Source organism: Ilyonectria robusta, assembly GCF_021365365.1.
Source record: "Ilyonectria robusta strain PMI_751 chromosome Unknown BGZ61scaffold_4, whole genome shotgun sequence".
Taxonomy (NCBI): Eukaryota; Fungi; Ascomycota; class Sordariomycetes; order Hypocreales; family Nectriaceae; genus Ilyonectria; species Ilyonectria robusta.
This window is the reverse complement of record NW_025764438.1, coordinates 892,292-908,103: the sequence shown is the minus strand read 5'-3', so window position 1 is coordinate 908,103 and position 15,812 is coordinate 892,292. Positions and strand designations below refer to the sequence as shown.

The 15,812-nt window shown below is 55.4% G+C and overlaps 6 protein-coding genes across 6 annotated transcripts; 4 read left to right on the top strand and 2 right to left on the bottom strand.

Annotated features, from left to right (window-relative positions):
* The first annotated feature begins 566 nt into the window (after window positions 1-566).
* Window positions 567-1,355, top strand: BGZ61DRAFT_444806 (uncharacterized protein). The gene is made up of 2 exons (XM_046245000.1): window positions 567-1,205; window positions 1,337-1,355. Exon 1 carries the CDS (start codon window positions 670-672, stop codon window positions 1,135-1,137), a length of 468 nt encoding a protein of 155 aa, XP_046108329.1. The 5' UTR covers window positions 567-669; the 3' UTR covers window positions 1,138-1,205; window positions 1,337-1,355.
* A 44-nt stretch (window positions 1,356-1,399) lies between these two features.
* BGZ61DRAFT_161981 (uncharacterized protein) lies at window positions 1,400-2,432 on the bottom strand. Its single transcript, XM_046237474.1, has one exon. It carries the CDS (start codon window positions 2,199-2,201, stop codon window positions 1,662-1,664), a length of 540 nt encoding a protein of 179 aa, XP_046108328.1. The 5' UTR covers window positions 2,202-2,432; the 3' UTR covers window positions 1,400-1,661.
* A 1,136-nt stretch (window positions 2,433-3,568) lies between these two features.
* BGZ61DRAFT_444804 (uncharacterized protein) lies at window positions 3,569-4,895 on the bottom strand. The gene has a single exon (XM_046244999.1). The coding sequence runs from the start codon at window positions 4,681-4,683 to the stop codon at window positions 4,057-4,059; it is 627 nt and encodes a 208-aa protein (XP_046108327.1). The 5' UTR covers window positions 4,684-4,895; the 3' UTR covers window positions 3,569-4,056.
* A 1,030-nt stretch (window positions 4,896-5,925) lies between these two features.
* BGZ61DRAFT_474211 (uncharacterized protein) lies at window positions 5,926-7,865 on the top strand (the record flags this gene model as incomplete). The annotated part of the gene is made up of 2 exons (XM_046248554.1): window positions 5,926-6,736; window positions 6,799-7,865. 2 exons carry the CDS (start codon window positions 5,926-5,928, stop codon window positions 7,863-7,865), a joined length of 1,878 nt encoding a protein of 625 aa, XP_046108326.1.
* Window positions 7,866-8,711: 846 nt separating this feature from the next.
* BGZ61DRAFT_444799 (uncharacterized protein) lies at window positions 8,712-9,671 on the top strand. Its single transcript, XM_046244998.1, has one exon. It carries the CDS (start codon window positions 9,208-9,210, stop codon window positions 9,664-9,666), a length of 459 nt encoding a protein of 152 aa, XP_046108325.1. The 5' UTR covers window positions 8,712-9,207; the 3' UTR covers window positions 9,667-9,671.
* Window positions 9,672-12,485: 2,814 nt separating this feature from the next.
* On the top strand, window positions 12,486-15,463 carry BGZ61DRAFT_474210 (fungal-specific transcription factor domain-containing protein; the record flags this gene model as incomplete). The annotated part of the gene is made up of 6 exons (XM_046248553.1): window positions 12,486-12,671; window positions 12,749-12,876; window positions 12,935-12,999; window positions 13,062-13,406; window positions 13,458-14,694; window positions 14,755-15,463. 6 exons carry the CDS (start codon window positions 12,486-12,488, stop codon window positions 15,461-15,463), a joined length of 2,670 nt encoding a protein of 889 aa, XP_046108324.1.
* Between the last annotated feature and the right edge of the window lie 349 nt (window positions 15,464-15,812).

Here is a 15,812-nt window from a genome sequence, read left to right as displayed (position 1 = left end):
ATGCGAGTGAGTGAGTGAGCTGGGTGAGTCGTCGCACGTGGGGTAGCGAGCGGTAGGACGATTTCGCCAAGGATGTCACTCAATCATTCATCATCCACTTCAGTCGACTGACAAAGCAGACCTGGATTCGCCCTTGGACATCCGGAACTGTCGAGAGGCAAGGATGCAAGATTCGAGTAGTATTCTAGACCGAGGAGAGCCAGTCGGATCATACCAAAGAACAAAAAAGCACCACTGTTGCTGCGCTGGTGCTGCACTGTGGCGTTGCTGTCGGGTACCTGCCACCCTACAGCAGAATCATGCTTTGAGAGAGGGAGAAAAACGGGCAGTGTTTCCACGGGACTCTGCTTTGTATGGCTCGTTGATCCCCACCAGAATGGTTCGACTCAACTGCGTCCCAACAAGGCAACGACACAACGCAGATGCGGCGATTTCTTGGACAAGCTGGCAAACTGAATATTGATTTGCAGTAACTAACTCTGTTGGTCACCCACTGAGATGCTTTGCCACCGAGGCGCATCTCCAATTGACGTGTGCTGGACTCAGCCACTCCACTAACCACCAAGCACCATTCCATTTGGCAGCGACAGGAAACAGGGAACAAACTTCAGAGCGCACTAGTACTATTACGATGTAAATTAAGTTGGACCTCAACTACCATTTTAGGCCATGGTCAAATACAGTGCCTACCAGAGAGGGGGCTCGATGGGAAATTACATGTTGACATGCATGGTCTATAATAGAATTATGATTATGGCGTCAACGGGTCCCGTCGGGGTCCGATCTATTCTACGCAAATGCAACTGTGCTCCTAGCGAGATGCTCTGTCTCCAGGATGTCAGAAGCGAACTGGTGATAGATATGGGGCATGATATACTAAGTACTGCGATATCATCTCCGCGAGGCCCGGTCTTTATGGGTCCCGCGCATGGCGTTTCCAGAGAGATCCCCTCGTCGATCCAGGTACCACAATGCTACGTCGAGCTCATTTCTGGGCCCCTGCGTCATAAGTCTTTCGATATCGATGGATTTCACTCCAGATCCATCGCTGGTGCAACTTTGCCGCAAGGGTCAACACAGTCCCGCGTCGCTCGGCCGGATGGCTTCGCAGTAGGCCACCAAGACTCAGATGTGTGACATTTGCCAAAAAAGCATGTACGAAGCGTGTGGCTATGGCACAATCATAATATGCGTATGACATTGGTCTTGGTCGGTGGGTTTAGTTGCTTCACTTTTACCGACGGCGAAAGGGGGTCATCGCACAATCAGACATTATGATCACAGCCACCCGTCGAAAAGAGAAGCAAAGACACAGATGAAAAAGGGAGTCACGAACCAGGTTCCAGACCATCCAGACTCCAGAGCGACCCATATTGGCCCAAAGTTACACCAAGTCCTACTTCGTACGGCTCCCAACTGTGCGCAGACCGCGCGTTAATCCCCCGAACGGAGCGTCCCTGTCTGAATTCTCCGTCCCACTTCGGTAGCTGGGCCGACACCAGGGCCAGCATCTATGGCGGATATCCTGCGTTGTGGTCTGTCACTGGCAAGGTCTTTGAGCTCTCACCCCAAGCTCCTAAGCATGGGGCGATACGGACCATGGGTGGAAGTGGGCAAGCCGGCGCCAGGTTCGAAGAAGCAGCGCTCTTCCGAGCGGGAAATTAGCGGGCCCTCAAGTGCGTCTGCGGCGTGTGCAGCGAAACGGAACAGAACAGAACAGAACGAGAGGGCAACAGGGGACGGGGTTTCTTTGCAACTTCGAGAAGGCCATGTGTTGATTGGCCTTGAGAGTTGGGGGCGAATCGGTGCGGGCTGCTCTGTACGTACGGAGTAGTCAGACGGGAAATCGACATCGGGATGGCACGGACGAATTGAATTGCGAGAGTTGGGATGAGATGGAAGAGGAGATGGAAGAGGAGATGATGGGATTGCCCTGGTGACTGGTAAAACGCCCAAACAGGTCGAGGCGCCGGATTGTGGCAGTCGATAGTCTGTCGGCAGAGTTTTGTACCTGCATTTGGCCAGCGGCAGGCCGGGATGCCCATGGGAACGACGGTTACATCGGGGGATAGCACGAGGACGAGGCCGAGGACTCTGCTCGCCGTTGCACTTGGTGTCTCTGTTATGCTCTGGGATGGCGGACACGAAATGTCACATTCCGTCGCCACGAGGTGCGCGTGGTTTCGCGTATTCACTCTCATTCCCGTACTCGCTCGCACAAAGAGGCACAGCCAAGAAGAGAGCGCCAAGAAGAGAGAGCGCCAAGAAGAGAGAGCGCCAAGAAGAGAGAGCGCCAAGAAGAGAGAGCGCCAAGCAAAAGAGCCAAGCTTTGAAGAGCAGCCATCCACGGCCGGTAGGATTCCAAAAATACACTTTGACCCAAGCTCTGACCGGATTAGGGGGATTCGTAGAGGAGCCCAACGACCCGTGGCCATGGATTGGATTGCCCCCCCGCGGCTTCGTCCTCCCATGGCCTGGAACATTGCACCCACCGCGACCCCCCCAGCGACCTTCCCTTCAGGTGTTCCGTTTCTCCCTTGCTCCCAACTTAACCTGGAGCCTTGAAGAGCTGGGAGCTGCAGTTCTGGGCGCAATTCCATCGGGTGGGTGGCATGGCCAGAACGCGAGCCGTGGGCTGTGGACTGTGGGCTGCTGGCTGTGGGCCATGGGCGCGGGTCCCCTGGCTCGAGTCGTCGTCACCCTAATCACCGTCAATCCTCGCGTCAAGCCCATGTCGTATCGTGTCGTCAGTCGCGAGGATCATGTAAATCAATCAGTGACTCAGTGGCTGCTCGGGTAAATGAGATTGGTCCGGCTCCTCCTCCATCCCCTTTTGTCTTGTCTTTTTCTCTGTCTTTTTCTCTGTCTCAGTGTATCACTAATGTGCGTGCGTGTTGTGTAAGTGTGACCATGTCTCGGAGTTTGCCTGGCATGGGGGAATTGGTGATTCACATTCCCATGCCCTTGTCTTTCAACGTGTCGCGTCCCTTGCAGGCGATCGCTCCATGTCGACCCTGGAGCCCATGGCCATGGGGGTTGGTTGAATGGACGTCGCCGTAACACTGCAGTACATCAACCTTCCACATGGGCTGGATACGCACACTTACACTACGTTTCGACTAATTGTGTAATATGAATGGAGGGGACGGATGCTCAGTCCCCGCGTGACTAGACCAGCTAGTGTCACTACAACGCTAACTATTCTAAACTGCCATGTACCGTTGTGCACAAAGTCGAATCTTTTAACTTAACTAATACTCACTGCGCTGTCCGAGTGCCGCTTATTAGCGTCCGTGTGTGATGGAATAAGGTCCCAAAGGCTGCAAGTCTGTAACTCTAGCTCACGAGCCACCCGAGAAAGGGCATCAGGTTAACGCCTCGGGAAGAAGCACTCCGTGGCATGTGGGTTAAAAATCCATGCTAAGCAGCGCACTTAAATGTAGAGGATGGTGTGAATTGCGCGGTTCGTACTGCAATAAGAAAACTGGCTAGTGTCGGTGACGGTGCGTGTCGGTTGGGAATACGAGCCGAGATATGCAAGGCGGCCAAAAAAAAAACAACGCTCTCTGCTGTCACACCCACCTGACAGGCCCTGTAGTCTATTTTCATACGAGAAGGGACCGTTTTTCTTCTTCATGCACGCGCCAACGCAGATACAGGCACGAACATGCAGGCGACGTTTCGGTGCATAGCGGTGCAAGCATGGTGCAGCGGGTGCAGCGTGATAATGCATGCGGGTTTCCAACGGGCTTTTTGAAGTCCCACGACTCCGTGCTCCAGTACGAACCCGTCTACACCACCTCGCCACAGACGGTGAGTGTTGGATCGTCAGGTACGGATACTGTACGTGCTACGTAGTACGGTGAGTTGGCTGATGGAACCGCCGCCCGCCTTCGTATCCATTCATCGCGTTTCGACCCAACCCTCGCGTGGCCAAAAATACCACTCCCAAACTCATACCGTGCTTGACGGAACTGGAACTGGGACTGGAACTGCTGTACGTATGGACGTACGTACCCTCCCGAGATGCTGTTGTGCGTAAGATGGATCTATCATCTATCCACCCCGATGTGCCCCATGCCAGCGATGGATGGATTCCAGCCAGGTTTCCAGCCAGGTTTCCAGCCCGTGCCAGCTATGTCTCGTCGCCTTTCCTCCTCTCCTCTCCTCGAGAACCCACCAACACCGCTGTGACCGTCGGGGCCCTGGAGGAAGATGCGAGGGCGCCCCCCTCTTCGTAAGTTCGTGGGATGGATCGATGGTGGGATGGGTTGGATAAAATCCTGGAGGAGGTGGTGACAGGCGAAAGAAGCGCGCAGTTGTGGCCGCCGTCCCCATGCCCTTATCCATGTCGCTATTGCTTGCTGCCGCAACTGCGCTGTTCCTGTTCCTGTCGCCGAGCCCTGATGGCGGACGGCATCCATGTCCAGGCACATGCTCTAGCCCACTCGGAACAGTTGATGCCACCCTAGTCAATGCTTGTCCACCGAAGAGTCCCAGGATGTCGTGCGGCTGCAGAGCGCTGATTGGCCTCTCCGGCGACCTGAGAGCCACCGCGTCCATTTCAAGCGAGATTATTTCCCATCTCGCAGGGCCACTGGGGCCATGGAGCCCAGGATCACGGGCTGCTGGCTTTCCTTTGGGCGTTTCCGGGGGGCCGATTCCAATTAGCCCATCCCCCATCTGGGATTCAAGGAGAAAGCAGTCCACGGCTTCCAGGGCTTCCAGGAGGGAAGGGGGGACTTACATAGACGCCGTTGTAGAGACGACTGTGCGTGTGCACACCCGGACAGTAGGTACCACTTTTACGGTCCGAACGACGGCGCCTCGTCATTTAGTGTAGTCGCTGCCCACTCTCGCGCGCTGCAGGTCGCTCGCTCGCTCACTCACACACCACGCTCGTTCAGCCGTTCTCTCGCATTCCCACCCCTCCTCCTCCTCCTCCTCCCCCAGTCGCTCTTTAACCTTTCCTCCTCCTCCTCCTCCACCCGCATCGTCGACTTTGTGCCGTGCCGCCATGCCATTGTCGACCGCTGGGCGCTGCTGTTGTTGATGCAAGGAGAGCCAAGGACCGGATCCACGTCGAGAACAATCGCACAACTTCAAGACCGCCCGCTGTCGAAACCCTGTCCAGCCCCGATCCCAACCCCCCCGACCACGGTGACGAACGGGATCAGCCACTCATTTATTCTTTCAACGGAGACGGTAACAAAGGCGCCAGGGATTTGTTGCCAGGAATTTGTCGGGACAAGCGGAAAGAAAGGAAAGGAAGGAAGAAGGAAACAAAGGAAGTCCGACAACAAGCAAGCAAGCAAGGGAAAGCAAAGGAAATACAGTTGCATGCAAGCAAGCAGCAAAGAAAAGAGTTGGATTTGACAACCGGCACCACACCGGACGCACGACCGTTGGGGACGATTCTGGCTATGTAGTGCGCCTGCTACCAGCAACACAGCCCTTCGACACGACGACCACGACGACGACTCGCATCACACTCGCTCTATTTTCTGCTCATTCAGCGTTCTGGATTGGGAACTCTCACTAAAATCCTTCGACTCGACTACTGAGCCGCGCCCCCGTTAGCGAATACGGTTGACGGCCCGTCCTTTCGGTTCCCAGTTTTGTTCGTTTTTTTAGAGGAGGCCCCCGCAAAAACGTACAGGCGCATACGCAATCCGCAATCCGCCAGCCCCAGAACGGCACCCAGGGACCAACGCCAACGTGCTATCCCGTCCCGCTCGACGCATCGCCACACTTTGCAGGTTGCTAGGCTCCAGGCTTTCCAGGTCCAAGGCTGGTCTACGCCTACGCCTACGCCAGCGCCAGTGCCATTTGGATCGCTTTTCGCCAGCGCTGCGCCTACGCCCGACGCATACGCCTACGCCTACGCCTCCCCTGGACGCCCACGCCCACGGGTCACGACCGACCATGACTTACTCATCTAGCGGACCTTCACTCGCTCAGGCCCCTGATGTCGATCCGCCTTTGTCTTCCTCCGACTCGTCATCGTCTTCGTCTTCATCTTCCAACTCTCACTCTCATTCTCACTCGAACTCAGACTCCCCCCACGCTCGTTCCGGCAGCGGCAAGCGCCACGCTCATCTGCATCGCCACGACTACCGCGACGTCGACGTCGACGCCAACCAGGACCATCACCAAGGCCCAAGTGAGGATCAAGACGACTCTGAACGAAGCATCGATACTGTCTCTCGCCTGCGTCACTCCCACCGCCGCCTCCAGTACCGTGACGCCCAGACCGCCCCCCTCAAGCTCGAGATTCGCGACGACACTGCCACTGGATACGTCACACAGGTTGTCCAGACTGTCTCCGTCGTCCAGGTCGTCGATTCCGTTGGCTCCCCTATCGCGGTTCAGACTCTCTACGGCGACACCAACACCATCGTTGTTGATTCGGCTTCGGGTAGCACCGTCTCCGCGTCCAACCCGGATTCGTCCACTCAGGCGGCCCCAGCCTCGAACGCGGCTTCCACCGATAATGTTGTGCAGTCCTCGGACGATATGACCCCGCCAGAGGCAACCACCACTCCCGCCGCGGATGCCACTACTTCCAATGCTGGCTCCGCGGTCTACTTGGTTCCTACGGTCTCTTCCTCTGACCTCCTCTCTGCGACCTACTCGCTTTCTCTGGACACTCAGAATTCGGCGCAGACGCCCGGTGCTTCAATCGGCACTGGTATTAATGGAGCCTTAAACGGCACAAACTCTACACCAACAGCTGGTATGTTCCCTTGTCGTATATGTTGTGGAATTATATAGTGAACTGACCCGTGCTGTTATTAGGTCTGAGCTCCACCTCAAGTCAAACCACTCTCACAGGGACCAACTTATACACAACACCTGGAGCCAGCTCCCATTCCACTCCTGATGCCACCGCCTCCGATTCGACCACGTTCTCGGTGTTGAAAAACATTCTGTCAACATCTAGCACGCGCTCTTTGACTTCTTCTTCCATTTCCTCGTTCACTTCTTCCGCAACTACAGAAACCACTGACACTACTGATCTCTCCTCGACTATTCTTTCGTCTACAATCTACTCTTACTCGACTGAGACCTGGACTTCCACGCTGTACGCCGACGGAGGCGGCAGCGGTGGTGGAGACGCCACAGCCGCCAGCCAACCTGCCGACTCGACGACTACTTCCAGCGCAGACGGGTCATCGGGTGGAACTCTCTCGACGACCCAGAAGCAGGTTCTTGGCGGTGTTATGGGAAGCATTGCTGGTGTCGCTGTACTGGCTCTTCTGGTCATGCTCGCCCTCAAGTACAAGAAGAGACAGGGCAACCAATCATTGCTGGGAAACAGCCCGCCGAGATCGAACGTCAAGGGTCTCATCACTGGCGGTGACTCTGGGAACGGAAGCGGTGGAGCTATGGCAGAGCGCACAGGGCCTTTCGCTGTCGCCGCCGCCTTGGCAGGTTTGACAGGCAAAAGAAACCAAACACCACCGGAGCCAGCGCCGAGTGGTGAGCGGGGATTCTACCGAGTGTCCGGCAAGAAGTTGCACTCGGTTCTCCAGACGGGTGGTGATGGATACTCGGATCCTCGTGACCGTGACAGCGTTGCTAGCGGTCACACCGACTACTGGAGAGGTTCACAGGCGTTTAACCCCTCTGAAGGAGGCTCAACACGACTTGCTTTGGGATCCCCAATGCGACCTGTTAGCGGCGTGCCGGTTATTCGAACAGGCCCGGCGCGCACTCCAATCAAAGAAGAGAACCCATTCTCTGATCCAATTTCACGACCACGCCCAGACTCAGACGCGCTCGGAGATTCAATCGGGGGCGGGTCGATAACATCTCAGGACGGATCGTGGGGTTCACCATCACGGTTCCAGGAAAGGATCTAAAACTGCGCACCACTCCTTTTGCGCGTTTGTTTTGTCTCAAATCTGAGCGTTCTGTACATTGCCGTTGCATCTTGTCGTTGCATCATCAAGGGTAGTTTGACAAAGCGTCAACTACCAATTACTACCGCCATGGGGTGTCTTTCTTTTCTCTATTTTATCTTCTCACGGATTCCCCACACCAGCGGCGAGAAGCATTCTGTTCGGCGTTTGAATGTGGTACCACCATTGGGATCTCGGGAAACATTTTTTTTTTCTTTTAATCTGAGCTGGAAGGAAAGCTGGGACATATAGAAGCATAAGGGTGGAGGAAGAATAAGAAGAAGCAGCAGGAAGGGGAAAAGAACCAGAAGAGACAGCAACTGGGAAGACAAAAGCACTACGAGACGTTTTCACGGTCGAAATCTTCTTTGCCTTGCTGCTTTTTGTTCAAAGCCTCCTTTTAATGACCTCTGGGACAGTTAGAGGGAGCTATCTTGGGTGGGTGAGCTGAGGATTAGGAGAGAGGTTTAGTGTATATAATACAAGCTTGCCCCCCAGATTTCAAAAGCAATATACCCCATCCGAAGGGTCCATTCCAAATAGTGTTTAGCAGATATCAATGTGAACGGTGCGAGAAGGATGTTGTAGGCAGAGGCATACAGTGTGATGATACATTTGGGTCAAACCTAAATGGCTGTATCGGAATATGAACACTCATCTAAATTAGCATGAATCGTATGGTCGCATTCAGGACTCTTATAGTGAGTCCTATTAAAGCGCATGCGATTGAATGGTTGATAATATGCTGGGATGAGCCACGGCTGCGAAATGCTGATGATTTTGTACAATATACCTCGGTACTCGGAGTGAGATGGACAATACACGGGGTTGTCAATTTAGCTTTACCAAGAACCAAACTTGGATACGAGAGGCGGCTGAAAGTATTTATAGGGTTGTAGGATCCTACGCGCCTTTCCACGCATGCATGAATATCGAACGGTATATCAACCAAGTGATATAACCTGCTTGATCCCCCACATCAACAACCCGTCTTGCTCCTAACTGGTCTTAGGCAACGCCTCAGCGCACCCGCCCCGAAACTGCCGAAGATGACAGCCAAGTGTCAAAGGCGCCGGGTCGCAGACGCGGTCGGATACGCGGAGAAGAGGGAGGGAGGGGGGATGGGATTGGCGCTCCCGACACGACAGTGAAACGAGAGCTGTCCGAAGGGACTTTTTCGTCCCATGTGAGGGCTTGGCGAAGGGATGAGGCAGTGCTCGTCTCGATGTGTTGTACGCCATGTTTACCGAGGAATTACTAATTGACAGTTCTTGTCTTCTGGGGGCTCTGGGGGCCAGCGGAGATGGGCGCTTTGGGCACAACTGGGGGCTCCTTGGCTGGGACGGTGAGTGTCGGGGTCAAGATGCACAGCCTCACGGATGTTCAGAGCGATCGATCAGGCGGCGACTTGGGGTTTGGAATGAGGGGCCGATGTCGACGTATTCGTACTGGCGAGGACTTGATTTGGGGACATTTCCACTTTTTTCCCTTCCCCTCTTGGACACATAAGGAGGTAATGGACATGGATGCGCATGGCGTTGGGAGGCGGCGTTGGGAGTTGTCCCGTCGGGGCCAGCCGGGGAAGCACAAGAGTAAAGTGGCGAATAATGGACATGTAATTGAAAGCTCTTTGGATGTGTCGTTCAGCTGGGAATTCTTGCCACCCGAGTTAGGGCTGATTTACAGTGAGTTTAGGGGGGGGAATGAAGGCATCATGATGTCTAAGACAGGTTCCAATCTATGCCGTCACCACGTCCAATAACTTCGGCTAGTCACAGCCAGGCTCAAACTCCGCTTTAACTCCGCAGCCGTCTAAGACAAGAACGGACTCTCTCCCTGGGGGCCAAAAGGTGTGCATAGACGCGGGCAGACGGGACTGGGGTTCAAAGTGTGCCCCGTTGTTTAAACTGCGTGTATGGATTTCAGGAGGAAACCACCACGAGGAGCCCGAGAAACGGCACAAAACTGGCCGACTGCTTATTAGGCGGCTCCTGTTGGCAGGCCATGCCAGGGTCGCCAGGGTTGCCACGGTCCCCCTCGTGGCCGGATTCCGGTGTCAAGTCGCAGCGTCGCAGCGTCGCAATTGGCCGGAGCCCTGCAGCATGGCAAATGCCGCGCGTGGGATGGGTTGTGGTTGGTTGCGCGGCGTCTTGTGGTGTTATGTGTTATGGACTTCCGCAGCTATCTTGGGGCAAGGGATTGGAGAGCTCTGAGAGAAGGCGGAGACTCGTTTACGCGAGGCTTATGGAGTCTGACATGGCTATTTGGCTCTGGGCATAGTGCCTTCACGTAGTTAGACTAGTGGCTTCCTTCGTGGGATGCGGACGGTTGGAGCTGGCCGTGGTTGATGTGCAGGCCGCAGGGATTGAGCCTGCGCATGCCACCAACTGTCACTCTCGCTATTGCGGCTGGATAACGCAGCAGTTTTTCGACTACTGTGAAACTCTGCTAAATTAGGTATACCTCTGCATATTAGGGGAGGTCGTGGCATTCATTTCTCAATGTCTTTGCCAAGAGCCGCCCTAGGTGCCTGGGCTTTAATAACGATAACATGGCGGCTGTAAGTCATTGGGTGTTGCTGGGCTTGAATTCCTTGGCACCTTGCAACTAAGATGCCAAGCATAGTGATGACGTTTCCGCCGCAACGCAACAGTGACTCCGTCAAGAGAGGCGCTCGATCAATTAATTAATCTGACGGCATCTTCCACCGGAGGTCAAGCTGATACGACATCCCGGGCAAGCCACATTGGTCATCTGGCGTACCCGTAGTTTGGAGGGGGGAGAGTGAGATTGGGCATGCGTAAGATGGAGGAGGAGATGTGAGATCCGAGGTGGAAGAGACGCATGCCGAGTCCGCAAAACGGGTTCGGGCAGACGGGATTCCGGAGAAGATAGTTTGATAGACGGTTAGTTCGTGATTCGCAGAGGCGTTCCAACTTGTCAAGGCATTGGCCGGCATCTGTTTCTGGGACGCGTTTGTGGTTTCTGGATCTTCCCTGTGCTCTGGGCGGGCCGAGGGGATGGGGGGGTGGTTATTCCAAATTCTGGACCATCATCGACCGCCGGCCAGGGTGATGACGAGGTGCGGAGCGGAGCACGACGTGTAGCCAAGAGGCAAAAGGAAGAAGAAGATGCGAGAAGGGAGGCAGGGAGGCAGAGAGGCAGGGGGCTGCGACAGATTCCCGCCTCTTGTCGATTGCCACTGGCCCTGGCCTTCAGTCCCGAGGTGGTATTTTCTCGCGGCTTGCTACTCGTCTTGTTTCGGCTGGCCCTCACCATCATCTAGGCACGGTAACATTACCGCTGTCTGCGAGGCCTCTCCGGGGGTCCATCCGCGGGGCTCCCCTGTCGATAGCAGAGGGAGAGAGAGAGAGGGACAGAGGCGGCTGATGCACATTCAGGTCGCATTCAGCTCTGTTGCGTTCAACAGCCAGCGAGCCGCAGGGTCCGCGGCGGGAGCGAGAGTCATCCACCACGAGGGCAGAGTCGCATGCAGCGTCAGCGCTGAAGCTGAAATGGAATTGTGCATTTGTCAGTGCTGTCACCGCTTATCGTCATCATATTGGGGGGGCTACGGCGGTCATCATGGCCGTCATGGCCACCACCACCACCCCCCATCTCGTCCATCCTCACATCGCAAGCCTCGATTGCCTCCATCACTACCACCACGTCGCCAGCCATCCCTCTCGCGCTGCTAGTTAGCTCTCCCCTCCTCGATCGATGCTAGAAGCATCTTCGCAACCGTGAAGCTGCACGCACAGCTGCACTTGCATTAGCTAGGCCTGGATAGCCTGCGCTGCGACGGTTATTACACCACCCAAAACACGAACTCGCCCAAGGGATACACCAAGAGCCCACTCAAACCTGACTCCGCCACCCCACCTCTCCGCCTTGTTCTCTAGCGGTCTTAGTGCATCGCTGTAACTGCCACCATACCTGACGGGGGGTATTAGGTACCTCCCCCGCGCAGCCTGGTCGATTACTACCTGGTACATTAGGTACATCGGCACCCTCCCTACCTCCCTCAGGTACCCAAGGTACAGCACAGTACTCGCTGGACATGCATCTCGTTAGCGGTAACTGGTCGGTACCGGGCCTGCAGTGCCGGCTCTTTCGCTGACTTGGTTTTTTAGCGCGGCGCCTCCATCTCACTCCGTCGAGACCGTCCACATCTCATCTGGCGGACCCGCCTTCAACAAGTTCCCCCCCATTCACACCACACACACAACCACACACAACATCGATAAACTCACCTCTTCGCCCTCACCTTTACCCTCCCACCCGCCTCAATTCCGTCCTCATCGCCCTCCGCCGCAACCACAGCGTACCACCACCGCACCACCGCAGCATCTTGGCCCCTCACCTGCGCACGAAATCGTGCGTCTTCAAGGTAGCCCTGCTGCCGGCCGACTCCTCCCGCACGCCCATACTCCGCGCCGCGCCGCACCGCGCCGCACCCACCGCAACGCATTGCCTTCGTCTGGGTCACCATCGAGCCGCTGCTCCTCCTAGATCGAACCCTCGACTATAAACCCACGATCCCTCTACCGCGGCTCCCACAGCCCGCTTCACGCCCTCATCATGGACCACATGGGATTCCAGATCCCGACCATGGCGCCGCCGCCCCTCCTTAATCAACCCCCCCAGATATTTGGGAGCTACGATGGCCTCCCTCACATGACGTCCGACCTGGCCGCCCAAATGTTCCAGGACTCGGCCATGTTGCTTGACGACTCTGTCGAGGCCAAGCGGAGGAGGATTGCTCGGGTGAGTTTCCTCTCGCAGTACTTCCGGCGCAACCGGGACCGCCTGGCCGTAGTGCTAATCCGCCTCGTCACCCATAGGCCTGTGATATGTGCAGGAAGAAGAAGATCAAGTGCGACGGCAAGCTGCCTGCTTGCAGTCACTGCACAAACTACAAGACCGAATGTGTCTTCACCCAGGTTGAGAAGAAGCGCAGTCCTCCCAAGGGGTATGCCTGGCCCTCGCCGTATAGAGACACTATCGTCCAGCTGCTGACCAATTCTCAGCGCCAAGTATATTGAAGGCTTAGAGAACCGACTTGGGCGCATGGAACATCTTCTAAGACTCTCAGGTGCGCCATCGCCCTGGATTTTACGAATCATCACTTCCAGAGCCCTCGCTGACCTTCTGTAGGACTCCTCGACGACGAGGAAGGCGATGTTGACCTAAGCGTTCTAGAGAAGAAGCTCATGGAAAGGAATCAACAATCGCGGCAGGCTTCTTTGGCTACCACATCCTCTCCAACTTCTCCCTCGCAAGCTACTTCCGTACCATCGGCCACCGATGGAGCCGAGTCCACCCCGCAGAGTTCATTTACGTCCCCGGCCCCCGCTGCCGCCGTCATTCCTAAGGATGAGAAGTTCAAATCTTCGAGCCCCCCTGCGGACAAGAACCCAGAGGGGCAAGAAGAAGTTGAAGCTCTGTCGGAGATGATGTGCTCTCTAGTAACCAACAACTACGGCGAGACGAGATATATCGGTTAGTTGTCCTCGCAGACTAACACGGGCTACTCTTGCTGACCAAGCGCAGGATCGTCATCTGGCTTCTCCATCTTTTCTCCCAAGGGAATCCAATGGGTCAACACCAAGACCGGCGACCAGTCCTTCCAGCGCACCATATCCGACGTCTCCGTTGACGACCACAAGTGGACTAACTGGAAACCTGAGGTCTTTGGCGATCTGTTCCGCCGCCAGATCTTCCGTCCTTTGCCCTCGAAGCCCGAGGCCTTGTCCCTCCTCAAGGATTTCTTCGAGAACTTCAACTGCATCTTTCCCCTCTTCCACCAGCCTACTTTCATGCACCTTGTGGAACTACAGTACTCCACTGAACCCTACCATGGCTCTGGCTGGTGGGCCAGTCTCAATGTTACCCTTGCCATCGCCCACCGTCTGCGTGTCATGAGTAACTTGGTGCCCCAGGAAGAAGATGACAAGGCCTGGGGCTATCTGAAGAATGCAATGGGCGTGTTCCCCGAGCTGATGATGCGAAATACAGACCTTCTGAGTGTCCAGGCTCTCCTGGGCATGGCCTTGTTCATGCAGGGAACTCCCAACCCCCAACCGAGCTTCCTTCTCATCTCAGCCGCTATGCGTCTAGCCCACAGTATTGGTCTCCACAAGCGCGGTACGGGCTTCAACCTCAACCCCATCGAGATTGAGCAGCGGAAGAGGGTCTTCTGGATTGCTTACATGCTGGACAAGGATCTGTGCCTCCGATCCGGCCGGCCACCCGCACAGGACGACGACGATATGAACGTGGAGCTCCCAGAAGCTGATCCTGTGGATAATATCGGCAATATCCCACTGGCAGATGGGAAAGGCAAAATGAACCTGTTCCGGGTCATGTGCGAGGTTGCAACAATCGAGAGCGAGGTGTATAAGCGGCTATACTCGGTGCAGGCTACGAAGCAGTCTGACGGTGACCTGCTCAACACCATCGGCGAGCTAGACCAGAAGCTGGAGGATTGGAAGGACAGAATCCCCGTTGACTTCCGCCCGGAACATGAGATCAAGGCCTCGCACACTCCCCTAATCCTTCACGTTGTCATGGTCCACCTCACCTACTACAACTGCCTAACAACGATCCATCGCATGTCTATTCACCATGGATACTGGACTAGCCGTCTTTCCAACTACGCCATCCAGGGCCTGAATTCGAAGCCCCTCAACCCTCGAGTCTTCTCCTCAGCGACCATTTGCACCAACGCGGCGAGGGCGTCCGTGTCGTTGCTGAAGTACGTCCCACAGGGCGACTTTTCTTGTGTCTGGTAAGTTTTGTTGTTGTCCATCCGACTCCCCTGGACCTGAAGGCTGATTTTATAACCCAGGATGATTTTGTATTTCCCCGTTTCTGCTCTCGTGACATTGTTCGGCAACATCTTGCAGAATCCTGTGGACCCACGCGCCAAATCGGACACCCGACTGATGAACACGGTGGTTACCTTCCTCTCTATGCTGGGACAAGAGGCCGAACAAGGTGGTGTTCACCGAATGCTCGGCATCTGCGCAGAGTTTGAGCGTATCGCCAGGGCAGTCATCGAGAAGGCGGAGAAGGACCAGTCTTCACGTCGCAAACGCAAGCCCCAGGACACATCTAGCAAGACTCCAGCCTACACGACGACGGCCACTCCATCCAGTTTCTCCGCGACACAGACCCCTCGGGCTGCAAATTCAACACCTCCTGGAGGTGATCCAAACAGCCATCGATCGCCTTCACTGAGGCCGGATCATGGCTCGCCTTTCTCCATGCCGACCTCTGTAAACGGTGGCTCTCCACCGATGGGCTCGGCCGGCTGGACTCAGGACTTTGGCATGTCCCAAAACGGGGACTACGACTCCTTCAACTTTGTCCCTGGCGTGCATTCTCCCCCCATGCATCCCGGGGCAATGTTCCAGCAGCCGGTCCTCCCACACGACCTCTTTAGCTTGCCCATGAACTTGGACTTTACATTCGCTGAGATGAGCGGCGGTGCATACCCAACGGTCGAGAATGGCAACTTCAACATTGATCACTTGATGGGTGCTGCGCCACAATGACCAAGCGCCGCTAAGTAGCGGGCAGGGGACAAAGCCAGAGTGTATGGGCAGAGAATGGTGGTAGACAGTGTACATCAAACATGATGGGGTGTAATCTGTGGGAGGTAATGTGCGGAAGCCGCGGGGAAAAGCCATCTGGACGAAGGCGTTATGAGACATGCGACATGATGCAACTATCGGATGTAGGAGGAGTATTCTGGGATCTCTTTGTTTTTCTCTTTCATCCTCTCATCTCTTTGGAGCCTTGATTGCGGCCTGGTAGACTAGTTCTGGTGAACAACACGATGTCTCGATTTCTGAGCACATTTCTCATTTTGGAGTGTAGATTGATTATTTCTTTGATCCAAAG